At 40.0% G+C, this 22,473-nt stretch overlaps 1 protein-coding gene and 1 pseudogene across 1 annotated transcript; both read left to right on the forward strand.

The window, feature by feature from the left end:
* Nucleotides 1-49: 49 nt before the first annotated feature.
* LOC103707772 (aspartate-semialdehyde dehydrogenase-like) lies at nucleotides 50-6,814 on the forward strand. The gene is made up of 8 exons (XM_008792408.4): nucleotides 50-754; nucleotides 5,039-5,125; nucleotides 5,241-5,285; nucleotides 5,381-5,476; nucleotides 5,603-5,704; nucleotides 6,069-6,155; nucleotides 6,322-6,389; nucleotides 6,483-6,814. Exons 1-8 carry the CDS (start codon nucleotides 164-166, stop codon nucleotides 6,562-6,564), a joined length of 1,158 nt encoding a protein of 385 aa, XP_008790630.2. The 5' UTR covers nucleotides 50-163; the 3' UTR covers nucleotides 6,565-6,814.
* Nucleotides 6,815-10,293: 3,479 nt separating this feature from the next.
* Nucleotides 10,294-21,558, forward strand: LOC120103680 (annotated as a pseudogene).
* Nucleotides 21,559-22,473: the final 915 nt, after the last annotated feature.

Consider the following 22,473-nt stretch of genomic DNA (forward strand, 5'->3'; position numbering starts at 1 on the left):
TTCCTCTTCCCACCCAAATTGCCCCCAGATTTAAACCCCCAAACCCTGAGCCTGCGGTGCCGTGACCGCCTTTTGCGTCTCCCTCTTCTATTTGTCCCCGCCCGCCTCTCCCTGACTACCTCCCACCACAAACAGTTACAGGAAAAGAAAGAAGAGCGAAACAATGCAGGCGACGGCTTCCGCTCACTGCCTCCACCTCCTCTCCTCCTTCACCCCCGCTGCCTTCACCGCTGGGGGAAGCGCGTGTCGTCGCCGGAATGCCGCCGCCCCGGCCACCGTCCGCATGGCTCTCAGGGAGGACGGCCCCGCCCTGGCGGTGGTCGGCGTGACCGGCGCCGTTGGTCAGGAGTTCCTCCGGGTCCTATCCGACCGCGACTTCCCCTACCGGAACCTCCGCCTCCTGGCCAGCCGCCGCTCCGCCGGGCGGCGGATCGAATTCGAGGGCCGCGAGTACGTGGTGGAGGAGCTCCGGGAGGAGAGCTTCGCCGGGGTGGACGTCGCGCTCTTCAGCGCCGGCGGGTCCGTCAGCAGGGAGATGGGCCCCGCCGCCGTGGAGCGCGGCGTTGTCGTGGTGGACAACAGCTCAGCGTTCCGGATGGACCCCGGGGTGCCGCTCGTTATACCGGAGGTGAATCCGGACGCAATGACTCACATCCGGCTCGCCGGAAGGGCAAAAGGGGCGCTTATTGCCAACCCGAATTGCTCCACCATCATCTGTTTGATGGCTGCTACACCCCTCCATCGCCATGCCAAGGTACTCTGTTTTGTCTCAAAATTCCATTTGAGTCTCAATCTAATCTTGGTATCTTTCCCGGACATTGGCCATTGCTGTATGTGGTGTTCATGCTTGTTGTCTAGGTATTGGATTTCAGTATCTTTCTTCTTCGCTTAGGTGATTATTTGGCTTCTCTTGATATATTTAGGGATAACCACAGCCAAAATTTACTGATTGAAAGATAAAATTGGACCTTTTTTAAAAAATGAAGTTTTTGTTCATTATTGATTATGAGTTATTTATTTGAGAATACTATTAAACCAATAAGCTATTGTATTTGTTTAGAACAGACTCACATTTTCACATATAACACTCATATTTTACATGAACGTATATTGAGTGTACAGTATATAAACTAAAGTACAATGTAGAAATAAGTATACAAACAACAAATATATGCAATCCACTGACTGGCAACGCCTTAAAATCTGCAGTGGAATATGTATTGCCAGGTAATGTGCAAATAACTGTGTTCTGCCCATTGAGCAGCAGACAAGTTGCTTGATGGATTGAATGTAGAGTAGAGAAAGAGTGTGGATGGAAGTCGTATGGAGAGCAGAATCCATCTTACTATAATGATTCTGCTTATCAAAGGCCATACTAGCTGCTCAGAAAAGAGCCTGCTGAATTCTTAGATAAACCTTGCTGATTTGTCTGGTCTCTTTTCTTGATGGAAGTGTTGCTTAATATTGGCTACTGTCATGCAAAACTTCATTATTGAAATTACCACACCCTATGAGGTTGATGAGATGATCTGATCCACTTGGTGAATGTTTTAGTCAATCTCACACTGCTCTGTAGAAGCTATGGTTAGGGAATTAAGTAGAAATCCCATGTCCTGTTACAATCTTAGTTGAGCAAAAGTGAAAATTTTAAAATGAAGCAATGAATCTTCTAATAGGTGTTAAGCCAATAGGCACATTGCCGGTGCTCAAATCTTGCCTGACTATGTTTTGATGATTTGGAGGCATGAAGGGCGCATATCTGCTCGATCCATGGTGGTGGAAGACGGAACGCCAACTGCCATGGAGAGTCGCGGATTTGCACACAGAGAAAAGAAAGGCCGGTCGCGGTGGCTATGTCTCAGCCTCCTTCGATGCTTAAGTCAGGCAGTGCTTTGGAATAACATAAAATAGTGAGAGAGTAAAAAGCATCAAAGTAGAGTAATCTTCTTGGATCGTTCGTCCTTAAGTGTCTGGCCTAAGGATTGATAAACTGGTACTGGTAGGCATACCAGTTGGCGCCGGTACGGGTTCGGACAGGTACGAACCGGTACCGAACTGGTACCACGAGTTCGGCCTGGTTTACGCATCCAAAAGTCCAAAAAAAATGGAACCGATTTGGGCTGATACCGACTGGTACGGGCCGGTACCGATTTTTAACACCAAATCGGACCGGTCAGAGCCGGTATCGGTTCGGTACATGCTGAACCGGTGGTACGGGTCGGTTCAGCATTTCTTGGTCTGGCCTGAAGTACTTGGCCTGGAGTGCTCGACAAGGGAGCGCTTTCTAGGAGCTCGACATGGCTTTAGTTAGTGGACACGCATCTTAGTCTCTAGGGGCTCGTGTCTTGGACTCCAAGGATGCGTGGATTGGGAGTACAGACTAGGAGCTCGGCTTAGGAGATTGGCATGGCTCTGGTTGGATGTTGTGCGTCTTGGTCTCCAGGGCTAGCGTCCTGGTCTCCAAGGATGCACGAACTGGAAATACGAACTAGCAGCTCGACCTAGGAAATTGGCATGGCTTTGGTCAGAGGTTGCGCATTCTGATGTCAGGGGTCATGTCCTGATCTTGGAGGATGCGCAGACTGGGAGCTCGGCATGGTTCTGGTCAGAGGTCGCACATCTCGGTCTTCAAGGGTTCACATCCTGGTCTCCGAGGATGCGCAGACTAGGAGCTCCGCATGGCTCTGATCGGCGGTCATGCATCCCGGTCTCCAGGAGCTCGCATCCTGATCTCTAAGGATGCGCAAACTAGGTACTCGGCATAGCTATAGTTGGCAGACGCGCATTCCGATCTCCAGGGCCTCACGTTTTGGTCTCCAAGGATGCGCGAACTGGCTCTGGTTGGCTGTCACGCGTTCCGGTTTCTAAGGACTCACATCCTGGTCTCAAAGGATACGTGGACTATGAGCGTAAACTGGGACCTCGGCATGGCTCTGATCGACAGGCGTGTGTCCCAATCTCCTAGGACTTGTGTTCTGGTCTTCGAGGATGCATGGATTAGGAAGTGTCGACTGGGAGCTTTGCTTGACTCTAGTCGGCGGTTGCGCATTTCGGTTTCCAAGGACTTACATCCTGATCTCCAAGGATGCATGAATTGGGAGTGTGAACTGGGAGCTCAGCATGGCTCTGGGCGGCGGTTGTGCGTCCGGATCATCAAAAACTCGCATTCTGATCTCCATGGATGTGTAGACTGGGAGCACAGACTGAGAGCACGACATGGCTCTGGTCGGTAGATTTGCATCCCAATCTCTTGGGACTTGCGTCCTAGTCTCCGAGGATGCATAGACTAGGAGCACGAACTGGGAGCTCGGTATGGCTCTAGTTAGCGGTCACGCATTCCGGTCTCTAGGGATTCACATTCTGGTCTCTGAGAATGTGGGTCTTATGCGCATGGTGCTTAGATCTCTTGTGGCACAGAAGGGCAGTGTTACAACCTATGACCTCATCCAAAAAGGCTAACTGGAAGGTATTTTTTGGGTTTCTTAGTTCTATATAAGTATCCAAGATTTTCTCGGTGAATAACCGATCTAGGACTAAACACACGCGCACAAGGGCCCTTACATACTCCCCTCGTTTAAGCTTTGACATTCTCGTCAGGCTAAGGGTTTATATCCATTCAAATCTAATCACAAGTACCACGATCAACCCGTGGTTAGACCTAATAGATCTGTGTTATAGTGTCCCCTAGCCAACATAGATTATGAGCCAGGTCCGCTCTAATACCATTCTGTCACAACACAGGACTTCACTCAAAATGGTTGGCCGAAAAGTATTTTTTTTGATTGTTTACTCCTGTATAAGTATCTAAGATTTTCTCGATGAATAACCGATGTAGGACTAAACACACATCCGCATTGAATCTCATAGGCAGCCTCCAACGACTCACATCCTGGTCTCTAAGGACGCGGGTTCTGTACGCACGACGCTCGGATCTTGGGTAGCATGGAAGGGCGACCTCCAGGGACTCGCATTCTGGTCTCCAAGGACGTAGGTCCTGTACGCATAGAGCTCGGATCTTGACTCACACGGGAGGGCGGCCTCTAGGGATGCACATTTTGTCAAGAGAGGAGATAATGTGCATGAACGACCATGGAAGAGGAGTTGGGTGTAGAGTTAGCTGCGAGAGCTTCTTGTCATGAGAGCTTGTTACTATGAGAGCTCGAGAGCTTCTCCTTGGGAACTTCTCGCAGTATGTGCTTGATAGGCTCTGGCTGCTGCTCCATCTTTTAGAGTCCCTTGGCCTTATTTATATAGAGGAGGGAGGATGGATCTGTTTTGATTTGGAGGCGAAATTAAGGGATTGCCGTAGCTTCCTTTCTTATCTGGATTTAAATCTGTCGTAATCTCCTTCCTTGTTTGGGCCTACCAAGAATTCAAAATTTTGAACTTCAAATCTTTTCAAAATGCTCTCCACATGTCGACCCATGATGGGCAGATCAGATTTAGGCCATATCACACTTATAATTTGGTTTCATCTTTTAATAGATATGCCACTACATTTTGGTGACGGTTTGGCAAACTGCACCCAAGTCACCAATGCATAGAGGTTGCCGAGATTGTCCAAGCCACTGATGAGTGTGCTCTGTTAACATATAACTTTTAGAAATAAGTTGTTTCTATGCTGCAATATTGCAAGGAATCCACCAACAGGCAGCAACCTAATCTATAACTATTTTAGTAGGCTGTGGTCCCTCACATGTAACACTCATCTATTTTATGAATTTAGGGTGTCTATACATACTAGAAAAACTATATTCCATCCATACAAAATTTCTAAATATTATTATATCTTACCAGAATAGAAATTATCAGAAGTTTCTGAATGGTGAGTAACTACTTCACATATTGTTTCATATAGACCAACAAATCCTTGGATATGCGCTAGGTTATGTTTATTCTTCCTCTCCTCTTCACAATTTTCTCACAATTTTCATATACACCTTATTCTTAATTTTCCATGGGTCTCAATTTTGTCTTATAGATTTGAGTGTTTGTCACTGTAAATGAGCCCTTCAGCTTGATTCCCTACCTGTGGCAGGTTGTTCGAATGGTCGTCAGCACCTATCAGGCAGCTAGTGGTGCAGGTGCTGCAGCAATGGAAGAACTTGAGGAGCAGACACGTGAGGTTATCTTCTGTTCTTTTATATTTCCATCGCTATTTTTGTTTTTCCCTCATATTGTTTTCTGTCTATTAAAGTATTGACCATATAAAATTGATGCTCTTTCTTGTGGGCTTATAGGTTTTGGATGGCAAGCAACCCACGTGTAAAATATTCAAGCAACAGGTTTTTTTCCTTTGGAATTTATGCCATCTTATACTGGGCATATTACAGACAGAAAGCTAATGCCATAATATATTGCTCTATCTCTTCTTATGCAGTATGCATTTAATCTTTTCTCACACAATGCACCAGTTCTTTCAAATGGGTATAACGAGGAGGAAATGAAACTAGTGAAGGAAACAAGAAAAATATGGGTAATTACTTGTAGTCGTACCCTCGTACTTATATTTCCAAATTTCATATTTTATCTTATTTGAGTTGCTACAAGTCTTGCAACTATGACTAAAATTGGGTCATGTTCTAATCGTACTTCAATGTAGAATGACAAGGACGTCAAGGTGACTGCCACTTGCATACGAGTTCCAGTGATGCGTGCGCATGCTGAAAGTGTGAATCTTCAGTTTGAAAAGCCTCTTGACGAGGTGAGGTGAAAAGTTGTGGGCCATGTTTGATGTTCTTAAACTTACTTTCAAATGCAAAATAATTAGTGATGGTTTTGGTCTCTACTTGCTTTGTTAGTTAGAAAATGCAGGTGACTTCTTTATCAACTAAAGTAACAGAATTAATATAGTTTAAAGCTAAACTTCTATAGATGCATGTTAGTCTACCATCTTGTTGAATTTCATTAATTGGAATCTCACTTCTACATATTTGACAGCTCTCGTCTGCAACTTATTGTATATTTTCCTGATTTGCCATCCCTTTTTTCTGAATCGCATGATGTCCTCTATTGTATTGTGATAACATGGCTAGGTTCTGAATTCAGTTCGTGCCTTGTTTGTCCAGGAGACTGCACGGCAAATTCTCAAGGGAGCTGCTGGTGTGGTTGTTATTGATGACCGGGCATCCAATCACTTCCCTACTCCATTGGAGGTCTCTCTTCATCTTCTCCTTGTCCTCCGTAGTCTACAAACAAAATAGAGAGGATGATAAAAACTATAACTCTCCATAAATAACAATTTGTCATCCTCCAATTCCGCATGTGAATTACTGTGGTAACACTTGATGCCACTGCTTACCATTTTGTACCTTCTGACAGGTTTCAAACAAAGATCATGTTGCAATTGGTCGGATTCGTCGGGACTTGTCTCAAGAAGGCAACCTTGGGTAAAACAAACTAAAAACCTTGTGTTATAAATGGTTTTTGGTACTCTTTACCATGTCAATATTATATTTATTAATGGAAAGTTATTATGGCAGATTGGACATTTTTGTGTGTGGAGATCAGATACGCAAGGGAGCTGCACTGAATGCAGTCCAGATTGCTGAAATGTTGCTTTAGTTCATAGAGAAGTCCTTGTTCTACACTCTGTTGGATGCTGCTCACAATAACCACCTTTGATGGGAGAGAAGATGATAGATTTTGTTGTGTTTGAAATTGATGTACTACAGACTTGTATTTGAATGAAGAAAATTTTTGAGTGATACTTTATTATTTGAGGTGCTTATAATTTGCGTGTCAAATAGAAAACATATTACTGCTTTTTGTTCCCAATTTATGCGTTGGTAGCAATTTCTTGTTGATGCCTGCTGTTCTAATTGTCTAATGGTGGATAATATGACATTTTGCGTACTGGAATTACAAGTTGAAACTGGCATTCAGTGTATACACTGATTTTCTGAAATGCAGCTAGCTGTCAATGATGAGAGCGTTTTCTTTAGAATTCTTTGCTTTGGTTTTCTTACTTGTAATTTGTGCTTTCATTGAAAGTTGTGATAACTCTCCATGAAGAGTGGTTATTTTTCTTGTCTCTCGTGTTAGTTGAACTCCTAATCTTGTAACATATGACTTGTTTCCTCACCAATCCAGTTGCTGACAGATTTGGAACTGAAGGATCTCCACACACCCCCTTCTTGTTAATATTAAACTTACATGCTTAGAATTTCTGGATTTGAAGCTTTTTGTTCTTCAGTTGTCATTTGCCTAGAGGATGGAAATATTAATACCTAGCTCCCTGGAGGAGGTATGCTTCATTCCAGGTCCCTGTCTACCTGAAGGTGCACTTCCTTGCTCCTGGTTTTTGTGTTGTATCAAAAATTGATGTTTCTTTTCAAAGACAAGTCAACATCGCTTCCTTTTTTCTGGTTCTACACCCAGGACTATTTTGGTTTTCTTTTTCGCAAAGGAGATACCAACAAAAATCATTCAAAAAAATTTTCACCATTATAAACACAAATGGTGAGGAGCTTGATCTTATTCAGATGACACTTTTCTGAATAATGATCAAGCAAATTTTATAATTCTCGAATATCATGCATACAAATCTTCTAATTACAGGCTATAGATGTATGTTTATAACTCTCTTTTTTTTTGGGCAAAATGTGGAGCAAACTGCTGCATTAATATATAATAGTAGCAACTTATGTTTATAACTCTTTTAAATAGTAATGAATGCCCTCCATCCTACAAGAAACTATAACAAGAAAAATTATCACATTTGACTCAATTTGAGGCCTTAACTTAGTGATTTGTTTTTCTTTGGTACAGATAACTTAATGATTGTTCAGAGTAATAGTGGTGGAGATGGACCCAGACCAATGTAAGATCAGTTTCCAGCAGACAACACAAATACTTACATGCAAGGATGGAAAAATCAAAACCATTCGATAAAAAGCGTAATTATATTGGGTGGATTTCCCCTCTCTTTGCCTAAAAGAGAGGAAAGGGGCTTAACTGATTGTCTGAGTAATTTAGCATACCATAACTGATGCAAAGGAGCACAAAAAGCATCTCTATCTTGTCAAGATTAAGCACAACGATCGATAGTCCGACACCATCCAACCTCCTCAAAAGCTTTATTGTCTGATTCACATTTCTTGCTTATTGTGCATCAATTCATGAGCAATATAGGCACCTTGCGCACCACAGAACAACATATTAGACCTACCTAATCACTTTGCTCAATACACTTTATACTTGACATTGAACTAGGCTGAGCTTTCAAAGCACAAATATTAGCATTTTCCAAAGGTGTTTAATTTAGTATTGCAATTTTCTTGTGTAGCCATCCGGGCTTGCTCTTGTGTAACATGACACTCTCAGGAAATGTTGAGGTGTATGATTACATGGATTTCTGCTGTTCCTCTTGCCTATTGGCCAACAATGGTTAACCAAGAGGCTATGATGGATTTGAAGGTTAGTGATGCAGACATTAGTACCGGACCGCCTGTTACGTGGAGCCGTGGTCGTGAGGATGGTCCAGCTAGTTTCGTTATGGCTGGATTGATTTTATATTATTTTATTTTGTTTATTTTACGTTGACTGGGTTTGTTTGCATATTGTCATTTTAGAGCTTTTTTGGGATTGTTTTCTTTATAGGGGTCTTTTTGTTATTTCTTGGCCATATATATATATATGGGTCTATGCACTTACTTAGGGTTGATAAATGATTGAATAAAATTAGCCTTCTTTTCTCTAAAACCCTGGTGTGAAGCCATGGCTAGAGCCAGATGAGAAGCCTGGTTCTTCTTTTTTTTCTCCTCTTCTCTTTTTCTTTCTTCTTCCCTTTTCTTCCTGCAGTTGTCCTGCATCAGTTAGTGACGTCTTATTGTTGATGAAAAATGTTAGAATTCTTCTCTCATCATTTAGTTGTTTGGAGATTGTTTGGCGGATAGAGTTCTTTCTATTGCGATTCCGAGTGGTGATATGCTGGACAAGTTGATGTGGGGGTTCAGTTATAATTCCAAAGTTAAGGTCAAAGATCTCTGCAGGTTCTTCAATGAAACTCCAGCAATAGAAAGGATAGTGTGCATCCTAGAGTGACCTTGTTTTAAAGGAAGCTTTCCTGGGATTGCGTCCCATGCCATGGGGTGTTGGCCAGAAAGGGATTGAGTATTTCTCTTAACCATGATTGTTACTCAGATGTGGAGGAAACGGTGGTGCATGCTATCTTTCAATGTTTGATGTGATACTAGTATAGTGGTTAACTATGGTTATTAAGGCACCATTTCTACAAAGGTCATTCTTGCATATCTGAAGACTAATGAGAACAAACGTAGTAATAGATTTTTAGTGTATCCGAACCTATCACATTTAGCTTGCAAGAAATAAGCATGTTTTTGAGAATGGTTCAACATCCCCAAGGTTTAGAGTGCGACCATGCACGCCGTAGAGATTATCCATTAAGCCACCATTGGAGAGCTCGTAGGACATTTAGAGCTCTCACTCACCGGTTACTATATTTAGGATTGTATTCATTAGACGTCCGAGCCTTTTCAGGGTTAACTTCGATGGTAGCGACACTAATGGAGGCAGCAAAGAGGTGCAGTATTCATAATTAGGAGGTTAGACTCGGGATTCATTATGGCGAGTGGGAGACAACCGTTTGATATTTCTGTCTCAAGGATAGAGTTGAGGGGGCGTAGAAGAAACCAGGTATGCTATGATTATCTTGAGGGCCAACCATATCCCTCTTAAAGATGACTCTTTAACGGTTAGATAGACATCAAGACGATCTAAGCCAGCTAAGGAGCATCCGTTACTTTTGGACATGGGGAGGCTAGTTAGGAGCTAACGACCTCATTTGCTGCCAATCACTTTAGTGGTACATCGTGGACACGAGATTTCCATGTATCCATACTAGATTGGTAGGATACATCTATCTCATGAAAAGAAAAAAATAAAACAAAGAAAAAATTAACACCTCGCAGAGGCATCACTAGCCGAATATCAGCAGTCGTCCAAACAAGCTATACCGCATTTACGGCCAATCCTTGTGCGGAAACGTAGGCCATACTCTATAATTATAAAGTTAAAAGAACTCAGAAATCTCACTCAGGAGTGACACAGAAGGCCTATCTCGACTCGCGTGGCTTCTGTATGTAGTGGGCCCCGTTAAATAAGTCAGAGGAGGAAGATGGGCGGGTGACATTTCCGGTAGGTCTGCTGGCCATTCTTCTACCAACTATGTGAGTCGGATCCGCCGGGCCGCCCGGTACCACTGGCCCCACCCTGAGATCGTTGACATCGGACTCTAAAAGATAAATTCACCCCGATTGCTCCGTCAAAGAGACGACTCTGAGTCGAGACCTCTTCCCCTCCCCCTCCCCCTCCCCTTGCCCTCTCTCGCTCGCCGCCCATCGCCGTTGCGTCTCCGTCGTGGTGCTGTCGCCGGCTGTCCTCTATGGCGCTCGAGAGGAATCGGGCCGCCTCCTCCCTGGCCCTCCTCCTCCTCCTCGTCGCCGGCGCCGGCACCACTGGATCCCTCCAACCCCTTCCCACGAAAATCTCTGGAGGAGGCGTGCCGTCGATGGTGCTGCCGCTCTTCCTCTCTTCGCCCAATTCCACCCGCCGCGCCGCTGAGGCCGGCTACTTCCGCCGCCGCCAGCTCTCAACCGCCAACGCCCGGATGAGGCTCTACGATGATCTCCTCACCAACGGGTACTCCTCGCTTTGGATCTGGGATCGCTTTCCGGTTTTCTGTATCTTTGTGGAATTTAATTCCTGGATTGGCTTTCGGATGATTGGGTCCCCCGGTTCTTTTCTGTTTTCTTAGGTACTACACCACCAGGCTTTTTATCGGGACTCCGCCTCAGGAATTCGCACTGATTGTGGATTCGGGGAGCACAGTCACCTACGTGCCCTGCTCCTCTTGCGAGCAGTGTGGCAATCATCAGGCAAGGAGCCGTTTTTATTCCCTTTTCTTAATTTTTATCTTTTCAAATGGAGTAATTTGGTTACAAATTATTTCACTAAATCTAAATAATAACCTAAAACAAGTGGATCAATTTTTGATTAATTAGTTGATTACTTGTTCATCATGAAATTTAATTGATACATCGTGTATGTTCAAAATGTGAAGTTCATGAATCTTATTTAGACGTACTCTAACTATTAATCATATATATCTTCACTAATGTGTTACTACAGAGCCGGTTACGACTAGTTTAACATCTCTGAAGTTTTGTCATATAGATGTTTGATAGAAGGTGTACTTGAGTCTTTAGATTCTATTGTTTATTGTTATTCCATCTGTTCATGGTCAGAACTGATAACAGCCAAGTTCTTGCCTCATTGTCCATACCTTATTCAGTGGAAAAGCTTGAGGTAAAAAGGGGTACAAGAGATTATCGAAGATGATATGGTCATTGCAGCTAAAGGCTAGAAGAGGCATGATAAAAATGGAGAAAGATTTGTGCCATAGTCAAGGAGAAAAATGGAGAAAGATTTGTGTCATACTCAAGGAGTCTAAAGTGAAGAAATGCAGATTTATAATGACCAAATTGGTAACTACGAAAGCAGATAAAAAAAACAGTGAAATATTGTGTTTGATAGTGATGTGTTGTAGTTTTTTTCCCCTGAAGGATGTATAATGGAAAAGCCTGAAGAGACAGGACACAATTTCTTGACCATTAGTATGGATATCATTGTAAATGTGGGCTAGTCAATGGGGGTTTCCATGTTATGTCCAATAAGCTCCTCAGCTTTAGGGTAGTGTTAACATGTAAAATACTGTAATTCTCATGAAATATATGCATGTAAAGATTCTCCTTCTTGGCCATGTTTAATGCCTTATAGCTGTAGAATAGGGTGTACTGACATGGTAGGCAGTTTACTCCCTTTGTTTAAACTTTGAAAACCCATCTTACTTATGAAGATAGAACTAAGATGTCACTAGCATTACTTTCAAGTGCATAGTTAAATTCTTGCTTTGCAATAGTTCTATCTGATGGTTAAAGAATGCTGTCTTGACCTAATTTAAATATATCTCTAAATTGAGACATTTCTCCTGTGAGTGCAATGATGTGTGGTCATGAAAAGAGTTTAGCATCACTGTTCCCTTCCCTTATTTTCTTTTTTATGAAAATTCTGGGAGAACTATTTGGTGAGTTTTTTGTGAGGAAACTTTCACTTACTGAAACTTCTTTGATCTTCCTTATATCTATTGATTTCATATAAAGCACTGGAGGTACAATGAAGAGCACCAAATTCATAAGTTAATAGGAATAATGGAGGGATATAACTACAGAAAATGATTATTAGGCACCTAAATATATCAACGGGCAGGCCCATTCATTTTTAGGCATCTTTTCCATCTTCTGAAATTGCAAGAAGATGTTTTCCCTTTTTTTCCGAGTAAGATGTGAGTTTTTGCATTAGTACACAAATGGAATTGCAGATTGGCTGGCCAGCACGGGGTACAATGCTACTTATAACTTTTGGATGGGGAAATGCCTGAAAGATTTGGAGAACAATTTGTACAGTGTCTAGAATTATATTTATATATGACTTCTATGTATAGTCTGCCTGCACTTCTGTTTGAAGAAAAATTGTAGGACTAAATAAAACAGATAGCATGCTATATTTTATGTTCACTAAAACATATGTTATTTCTGAAATTAAACTTATGTCATATGCAGACTTAGGAAAATATATGGTTAAGTAGCCATGCTTAAAACAATTTGTAACATTAGGAAATTAAGGAGTTTTTTGGTCCCAGTATGCTTTTGTGCTCCATATTGTAATGCTGCTAACTGTTTCTAACTCCACGAATTTGCTGCCATTTTTCTGAACATCGACAGTCACAGTTTGCACATCTTGGTGGCCCTAGTTCTTATGCTGGTGTATTATCTGTATGCTAGTTTGCTTTAATTTTCTTGACTTTTTAAGGTGTCCTGTTATCACATATGATTTGATGACTGATTTATTATATGCCCTAATATACATGTCATAACTATCAAAGAGTACATATTTTTGTAAAAAATGGATAACAGGTTTCATTTATAATATATTTGGAATTACATATGCACTTATTGCTTATGTAAAGGTGGACCATACTAAAATGCGTTTACCTTCTAGAAAATGATCTGAGCATCTCTTCTTGTTGGTTGAATGCGACTTAAGATCAGAATGACTATTGTTACTTAACTGTTTAGAGATCTTCTATGTGCTAAACTTCATTTATCATACGTGTTAATATTCCACAAGAGCAAGGATTCTCGTCCAGGTGCACCCAGCACATCCTGCTGGTATCATCCCATTCTGATAAGAAAGTGATACACAGAATGCCCCTAGACACTGGTTCGCTCATGAATCAAGATGTCCTAATCATTGCAGTTGGTACCGACTGAAACAGGCTGAAATGGTGGCCTCCTGATACTTTGGGATGGCCTGACGTCTTGAGATCCCAACTTTTTTATATTTTATCTCTTCTTCCTGTTGGTAATGGTCATTCCAGTCTGTCCTGACTTGTCACGATACTATACCAACTCAGGACAATTACCAGTATCGTGACTTTAATCCTTGACAAGAGAATGGGCATACACATATGTTGCATTACTATTTTAAGTATTTCTTTTAAGATGAAATAGAACATAATTGAATGAGGCAATATTCTTTTTGTGCATATGCTTTCAGGTGAAGTTACTTTTGTTCTATGACATATTGACTACGAATCGTGAATGTTCTGCTTCAAGTTTTCTTTGCATTTGAGTTGTTTGTTTTGAAATAATATCATGTGTCAGGCTTCAGGTTTGTGAAGCCCCATGTGACCTTGCTTTCTCACCTTGACTCATACTTTGGTTGATGTCTAGGACCCGAGGTTTCAACCTGAGTTGTCAAGCACATACAAACCAGTAAAATGCAATACTGCTTGTACCTGTGATAAAACCAAAACACAATGTGTTTATGAGAGGCAATATGCTGAAATGAGCTCTAGCAGCGGGGTGCTTGGAGAGGACATTATATCATTTGGCAAAGAAAGTGCACTTAAGCCACAGCGTGCTGTTTTTGGCTGTGAAAATTCTGAAACAGGTGATTTGTTTAGTCAACATGCTGATGGCATAATGGGACTGGGCCGTGGTCAGCTCAGTATAATGGATCAGCTTGTTGAAAAGGGTGTAATACATGATTCATTCTCTTTATGTTATGGTGGGATGGATATTGGTGGGGGTGCAATGGTTCTTGGTGGTACCTCTGATCCTCCTGACATGGTCTTTTCACGTTCAGATCCTGTCCGCAGGTATTTTATATTGCAACTTTTTAGGAGCAATCAGATGTATGGATTCTCTTTTCAATTACATTTGATACATCTCCCACATTTACTCTAGTCTCGGGATGGCAACAGCCCATATTACAACATTGTGCTGAGGGAAATACACGTGGCTGGGAAGCGATTGCAATTGGACCCAAGGATTTTTGATAGAAAGCATGGAACTATCTTGGATAGTGGAACCACATACGCATATCTACCAGAAGAAGCTTTTGTAGCATTTAGAGATGCTGTAAGATTCCTTTCCTTTAATTTTTGGTTCCTTAATGTTATTGACTTTTAAAATGTCTTGAAGACATACATAAAGCGTTGACACTTTAATACAGATATTTTGTGTTGTTTTATAAAATGTTGAGAATACAACTTTTGTAAAGTACATCAAGCTCCAAAGGAAATTTAGCTTAGGTCTGCCCACATACTTCTAGTGAAGTGTAACAATTTTTTCTTCTTTGTCTATAACATAAAATTGGGACAAAAAACAAGTGTTTTCAATCTGAAGTAACATTCACAAGTCAATTAAGTACTGAATCCAGCACATATATAAACAGTTATATATAGATACAGGTACAAAGTTCATTGCGTTTATAAATTATTGGGGTTCTATAAGGATAAACTGTTGGATGCTTTTGGGTACCTTGACACTTGGACTCGTGCCAAGTGTCTAGCTAACATCAGTTGAACTCAATTCACACTAAGTAATTTATGATTTCAACAAGATGCAAACAACATTATATTTTAATCTTTGTGTGATGAAAGTAGGTGGGTTCATTCTAACAAGAATTAGATATGGCCTTAATGCCAATAGAATCAAAGATCAAACAAAAGGAAGTACTGAAGGGCATCATCAATAGATATGGTCTTGGCATGATTGACAGATTGCAATACAAATTCTAACGATAGTTTTAAACCAATGTCGTCCTAAAGAATGGAGAACTATGTTGGTTATGCACATCTTTTCCTTTCACTCTCATTTATTTCCCCTGTCCCCACCGTGACCTGCCACATTCATCCCTCTTCCTTGCCCTCCCTTTCTCATTCCTTCTGCTTTACCTTTTATTTGTAACTTGCTTCGCTTCTTTTTTGTTTACTTCATTATTTTTCTGTTAACTTCTCTCTTTTCCTTCCTTTCCTCTCTTGTTAAGGTTTTTTCCCCTCTTCTTTTAATGGCATGCAAGGCAATTTGAGCAAATGTATCAGGTCAAGAAAGAAACTAGCTTCTAACAATGTATTAAAAAGTGGATGGTGGGCACATAGCGGCAGGGGGGTTCGTGGCATGTAGGGGGTAGCGGGCGCCATGACAAGCACCATGTACCCAACAACTTATCTTCCTCACTAAGTATCAAAGATCACTATTACACATCATATTTATGCTAAAACTAAAACATCAATGGCAAAGTTATAAAACATCATAAGTATGTAATGCAAAAATAGAGGGGTATAATTTAATAATAACATCATCCACCTTACACCTTAGCATCATGTCAACATTTGTATAAAAGTGTCCTATCTAATATATCATCATCTAGCAAGCATCATAACATCATTCATAAAATAAAGATGTCCACAATCACATAACATCAACTTTTGCCGCTTCTTTTTCTCCTCTTCTTTCCCACTCTCTCTCTCTTCTTTCTGTTAAGGTAGGGAATCAGACTGATCTCCCTTTTATGATTGGCTGCTGGACTGGCTAAATTAGAGCTAATTGCTGGACTGGTCCAGTCCTTGATGATCTAACGTGCTCACAATGCTACAATGTCGTAGTGGCTGCCATGTCAGCTTTTGGCCCCTTGTAGTGGGTGCCTTGTATTAAAATGCCATATGAGGCTGCCAAGGGCCTAGGTGTATAGGTTTTGGGCCCAATCTTCCATGGTAGATGTGGCTGCCTTTTTCTAAAACCATGGCTGCCAATGATTTTTTATGCAGTCTCCTCACCTTTTGTAGTTATCTATTTCCCTCTCCTGTTGTTTAGAAATTGCATTTTGTCATCTTCTCAAATCATCATTCTTATTGTATTCTCTGTCATTCTCTGTCATGAGTCATTGCTGTGAAATTTTGACTTAATCTGCTTATTGTAGCATGATTTTATACTCTAGATGCTATATTACACTTTGTTGTATGTAATATTTTCCCTCCTTGGACGACATGCACCAAAAACACCATATCATAGACTTCATGTTGTTGTGTACTGTAGTGATTCTGGTTCTGATTGGCATTCCCATAAGTTTTAAGGATTCTCTTGATAAAAACTTGATATTCATGTATGCTATATTACTTTTATACATGCTTTCAGAAAAAAAATTGGGAAATGCTAAGAGTCTTGTTTTCTTTGCTGTCATTTTTGTTTATACTACCTTTTTAGTGTTATAATCTTGACAATAATAAATTTGTCCAGATTGATTGCCCTTATACTATGGATGTAGATGGCTATTGAGTGCTGTCTCTCCAGAGGTTCCTTTTTTTCTTATTTCATCTTTTCCATGTTTAGGTTGAGAAGATAATTATTGATACATTTAATGATTTCAATTCCTTTCTAAATGTGTATGTTCCTGTAATTAGATTCAAGTAAATACTTAAGATTGCCCTTCAATCATTACTCATTAATAAGTATAAGCACTTGACGCAAACTGTGATGTTTTAAACACAAATTCTGCAGATGCAATCTTTATGAATTTGATAATTTTTTAAAAACATTTGTTGAGTTGGCAAATCGGCTGCTGAGCCAGTTGATTTTCATGTTTTTTATTTTTCATGTTTCACAGATCCTGAGCAATCTACATTCCCTTAAGCAAATTCGTGGCCCAGATCCCAATTACAAAGACATTTGCTTTGCTGGTGCTGGAAAGTAATGCCAGTAATATGACTATATTACTCTGAAATGTTTGTAGAGATGTATTCCACTTTTTCATATCTTAAGTCTATAATCTTACATGCATGTGCGCGAGTGATGTCTCCCAACTCTCGAAAACCTTTCCAGAGGTTGATGTGGTATTTGGCAATGGACAAAAGCTGTCACTTTCTCCTGAAAACTACCTGTTCCGGGTAATTTTGCAAGCTATTATCAATTTTACTTTCTAGTTGATGGCAAATTTAACTCACTGCTATCTTGTTACTTGCTGGTGCTTCTTTTCTGAATGGTTTTGATGCAATAGCTCATTCCTTCTCTTTTCTCCTCTTATGTTATTCGAAATAAAGCATTCAAAGGTTCAAGGTGCTTATTGCCTGGGAATCTTTCAGAATGGAAAGGATCCAACAACACTTTTAGGAGGTATGATGGCTTAGATCTTACCTTTTAGTATAATTTTTCCTTTGTGCTGCTTGCTTATGACAGCTTCATTTGTAGTTTTATATGGTTGGAGTGCTGGCACTGTTATATCTTGTCCATGTCAATGCAGTTGTCCCTCTTTTTTTCTTAATAAATCCATGCTAATTGACTTTTTTTTTTAAATGCTTAAAAGTCAGTCTGCAACTTATCATATTTGTATTCTCACTGACAGGAATTGTTGTTCGCAATACTCTGGTAACTTACGATCGTCAGAATAAAAAAATTGGGTTTTGGAAGACTAACTGTTCTGAACTATGGGAGAGACTGCATATCAGTGGAGCCCCTTCGCCAGCACCTTCATCTTCCTCTAACTCAAATTCAACTGCAGAAATATCACCGGCAATGGCTCCTAGTGGACTGCAAGGTGATGTTATATCACGTTCATAATCTGCCCACCTACAAATATATTCATCCACATTATGCCTCTTTGAAGTTTTTAAGATACGTTGGTAACTGTACGGGCTGAGTTAAGATCTAGGAATTTGCCATAACTGAGAACATTCAACTATACATTTAGGGTAATCAGGATTTGGGAACATGATGCAAGAGATTCTTTCTATTTGTCTCAATAAGTTCCATGCAACTGACAAACAGTTGCTCTTGCTTCCACCTGTCGCCATAATAACTTCATTCGTCCTTCACCATCCAATCTTGTTAAGAGTTGTGTCCTCTACTGCTTCTGGTTTTTTGTGTATACCCCCAAAAATCGCGCATGTTTTTTCCCAGATCTTCCAAACCCACCCCCTTCACTTGAACCTTTGGTACATGTCCTGATTGCTCTCTGTAACATTGTATGATTACAAGTACTTTTTCTTAGTTTGTGTGATTACTACACATTCTCTAGTGCATTTGTTTATAGCCTTATCTTGCTTCTAACATGTATTTTTTGCCACAGTCATCTCATGAGCTTAGATAAGTATTTCCTTCAACTACCAAAAGCAGGTTATAATGACACTGCACTGTAGGAGCATCTTAATCTGTGTGCTCCATACTTGATTAAATATGTTTTTTTCTATCTCCATTTGTCTGTACATATCCAATATCTGACCTCAGTTACTCCTGGCCAACAGTATTGACTAGTCATTCATTTCATATATCTCGAATCCTTTTTTTGCTAAATATATCTCGAATCCTCACCTACAACAGCGTGCCATATATTTTATCCGAGTTCTGATTTTTGTACTTTTTTCTCTAAAGCTGATGATTCCAATTCAAGTTCAACCCAGTTATTGTCTTATCATATAATACTACAAAATATGCAAATGACACACATGGCACATTGAGAACATCAACTCTATGTGTGTTAATTACAGGTTAGGATTTTCTCATCTTGACCACTTGTATCTTTGGCTGCCTGACAAGAACCTCATCTTCTACAGGGAGGTTATTTTTGGTGGTATGATTAATTTGATCAAGATGTCTTGGGCCAACTCTTTGGTTTTTCATTTGAAGTAAATTAGGTGAGTAATGATTTTACTTAGCATGATGCCCAAGACCACATAATGAGACATTATTTGAAGTTCTTGAGTACTTTTAATGGTCAATGGAGGAAAAAATGATGCTGAACTCATGAAGAAGGTATAGCACATGTAACACAGACCAGATGAGGCCCCTACTCTGGAGAAGGGCATGAATTTGTAGAAAGCCTGGGAAGAAATTGTGAGAAAGTTATTAAGAATTTTCTTAACAGAGAATATAATAATTGATATAAAAAATTTGCTAAGGTCGAGTTTTACAACTGATGACAAGTTGATGGGAAACCACATATGATTCTATTATGCATTGAGTAATTATATTTCTATTATGTTACGAAATTGTTGAAGTTTGACTGAAAAAAGTTCCTATATGACATAATATATACGTTCATACATGCATACCTACACACATATACATATATACATATACATGTACATGGACACATATGTATATATTGCTTTTACAATTCAATGTCATGTAATTACTATTTGTTGAAGAATATGCTTAGGATTTTACCATCAGATAAATTTTGTTTCTTTTATCTCTTTTCAGGTCAATTCCAAATTGGACTCATAACCTTTGATATGTCTTTGAACATAACATATGAAGACCTCAAGTCCCATGTTTCTGAACTTGCAGAGCTCATTGCACATGAGTTAGAACTCGACTCACATCAGGTGAGATAAAACATGTTCTAGTTTCGGATATGATGAGAAAAGCTTCAACCTAGGTTCAATATGCATGTGTGCTCACATCGAGTCTTGGCCATGGAAACAACATTGATTCATAAAAAAGCACCTTTCTAATCTTGATTAGGAGGGCAGGACCATTTATCCTTCTGATGTCCAGGCATTGTTGTTAGACATGATCTAGTTTATTTGAGATTCTTCTCTCTTTTGATATCAAAACTCCAAATTTAAATGGTTGCAGATACATTTGATGGATATTACAAGTAAAGGAAATGATACCCTAATAAGATGGGCGATCTTTCCGGAAGGATCTGCTGATTTTTTTTTCCAACACAACAGCAAGGGTAATGTTATCATCTGGCATCTTTTGGTGAATAAAATTTTGGCCTTTCAGGTTTACAAACATAAGATTTAACAACACTACAATTATATGCAGGGCATCATTTCTCGTTTAACTGAGCACCGTCTTCGTCTTCCTGAAAATTTTGGAAGTTATCAATTGGTTGAGTGGAATGTTGAACCTCCATCAAGAAGGTAACTAAATCCCAGATTAATAGTTAATATATTCAGTTCATGCCTTTTTTTGTTTAAATTGTAGGTGAACTTAGTGACTTTGTTTAAATAGTTTATGTTACCATAGTTGGGTTTGCTTTTGTGAATATTTGACATTAGAACAAGTATTATGCTTCTCTAACTCATGTTGTTTCAAGCCTTCTCAATATCTAAGTTTTGCATGTTTTTGTCTATTATATTGCAATTGAAAATCATGTTGCATGAGACATAACCATCGTAGATAGACTACTACTTAAAAGCAAAGATCAAAGTTTTGCTAAATTTCCTAACCATGCAATAGCCTACTAGTAAATTTAATATTAGAAAATTAATGTGTGAAATCCTTTAAATCCACCAGTACCCTTATAGGAACAAGAGTGATGAAAGTATTAGCTATGTTCCTTGTAGAAATGCACTTTATCATGAAAGATCTAGAAAATACAGAATGGGATTGGCATTCATTTGTCTTGCTGACCCTTTTCTGGAAGCCAACATCACTTACTTTATAGTTCTTGCCTCCTTTTTTGATTCATTTGAGATTTCATCCATCCATGTATAGTTCTTAATATGCAAATTGCTGAAGTGGAGATAGTAACGAAATTTATGTTATGTGGATCACTAAGAGTCTCATGTTATTTATCATAAGAAATAAAGGGAACAATTGTGGTTCCTAGTACTAACTCTAGCTACAATACTATGTGCAGAACATGGTGGCAACAACATTTACTGGCCATAGTTGTGGGGATCTCTGTGGCTGTGTTGTTGAGTTTCTCGGTCCTCTTGATATGGTACTTCTTGAGATATAAATTTGAAGGTCTGAGAACATACAGACCGGTGGACTCTGCTGTTCCGGAACAAGAGCTCCAACCATTGTAAATTGTAGCTATGATTGAAGCAAATATTATGTTGATTCTTTACCATCAATATTGCCATTAGAATAGCTCACATTATTATGCTGAAGCATGTTGCTGGCCCAAGTCTGGTTCAGCCCTAATTTGTAATGCAAGCTCACATGCAGCACGAATATGAAGAGAGTGCCTCGTTGTAAAGGGGTGCATGTGTGAGGGAAAACCATGCAGTAATATAGATCAAGATATATTTTAGTCTTGAATTTTTGTTCAAATTAAGAGGAAACAGAACTGGCATTTTTGAAGAGCTCATAATGCTAGTTTGTGACAATTCATATAGCGTGCCTTTGTCAAATGTCATTTTCAAGTGCAGACGCAAAAGTGCAACATTGATGGTAAGATGTTTAGGGCTTGAAGTGAGACCAATTTTTTCAGGTGCTATGATGAGTTTATGTCACCACCCAGTGTTAGCTTGGATGGTGTTATTTCATTTCGAGTGGTGTCTTTGGCCCCTGTTTAATGCGTTGGGTGGCTCTGGTCTCCTCCGTGATAAGCTTGTGCCAGGTATGATGCAACCAAAGAAGTGTCTTTTGATCTGGTTGGTTGTCAAAATCATCCACACTCTGGAGTCTGTCTGTCTCTGTTTCAAAAAGAACAGCATCCAAAATTTCCAGGTACTTCAACCAAAGTAAGTACTATTCTTCTTTTGCTTCAATCCCCTCGTAATGTTCTAAGATATCTACAAACTACCATGTTCGCCGGAACTGTGGACTACCCAACGTGACTGGTGATACAATGAGACCGGGAGGGATTTTAAGTCCAACTTGCCCTAGCAAGGGGATTTAAACCCATACTCATCCACCCTATATAGGTTGGAATATGGACAAACCCTAGGTAGATTGAGCTAGTGTTTCCGAAATTAAAGCTTCGAATAAGCCAAAACGAGGATTAATTACGGTAGGCTATTACATATATACGCCCGGGAGAGAGGCGGAGCAAGTACAATTAGATGGGATAGGTTTGAGAATCGGATCGGTTTAAGTTACAAAATCATCTTATTTTTTACATACAATTTTTTTTAAAATCTCAATGAGGGGATTTCTGAAGTATTATATATATTCGGATCGAGTTCAGGATACTTTATCATTGTCAATAGCCATTCCGGATCTAGTGCGAGTCGGATAAAACCCATCCGTTGGGAATTTGGTCAAGTCAGGCATCGAATGAGACATAATAAATTGCCACCCCTAGAATTAGTATATCTTGGAACCGAGTCGTGAAATTGAACCATTATCTCTTGTTTAAGTGGTGAGA

Source organism: Phoenix dactylifera, unplaced genomic scaffold (assembly GCF_009389715.1).
Source record: "Phoenix dactylifera cultivar Barhee BC4 unplaced genomic scaffold, palm_55x_up_171113_PBpolish2nd_filt_p 001201F, whole genome shotgun sequence".
Lineage (NCBI taxonomy): Eukaryota > Viridiplantae > Streptophyta > Magnoliopsida > Arecales > Arecaceae > Phoenix > Phoenix dactylifera.

Coding starts and splice junctions, on each gene's coding strand:
- LOC103707772 (XM_008792408.4), top strand. CDS start 164: ATGCAGGCGACGGCTTCCGCTCACTGCCTCCACCTCCTCTCCTCCTTC. Junction 755..5,038: donor CCCTCCATCGCCATGCCAAG/GTACTCTGTTTT, acceptor TACCTGTGGCAG/GTTGTTCGAATGGTCGTCAG. Junction 5,705..6,068: donor TTGAAAAGCCTCTTGACGAG/GTGAGGTGAAAA, acceptor TTGTTTGTCCAG/GAGACTGCACGGCAAATTCT.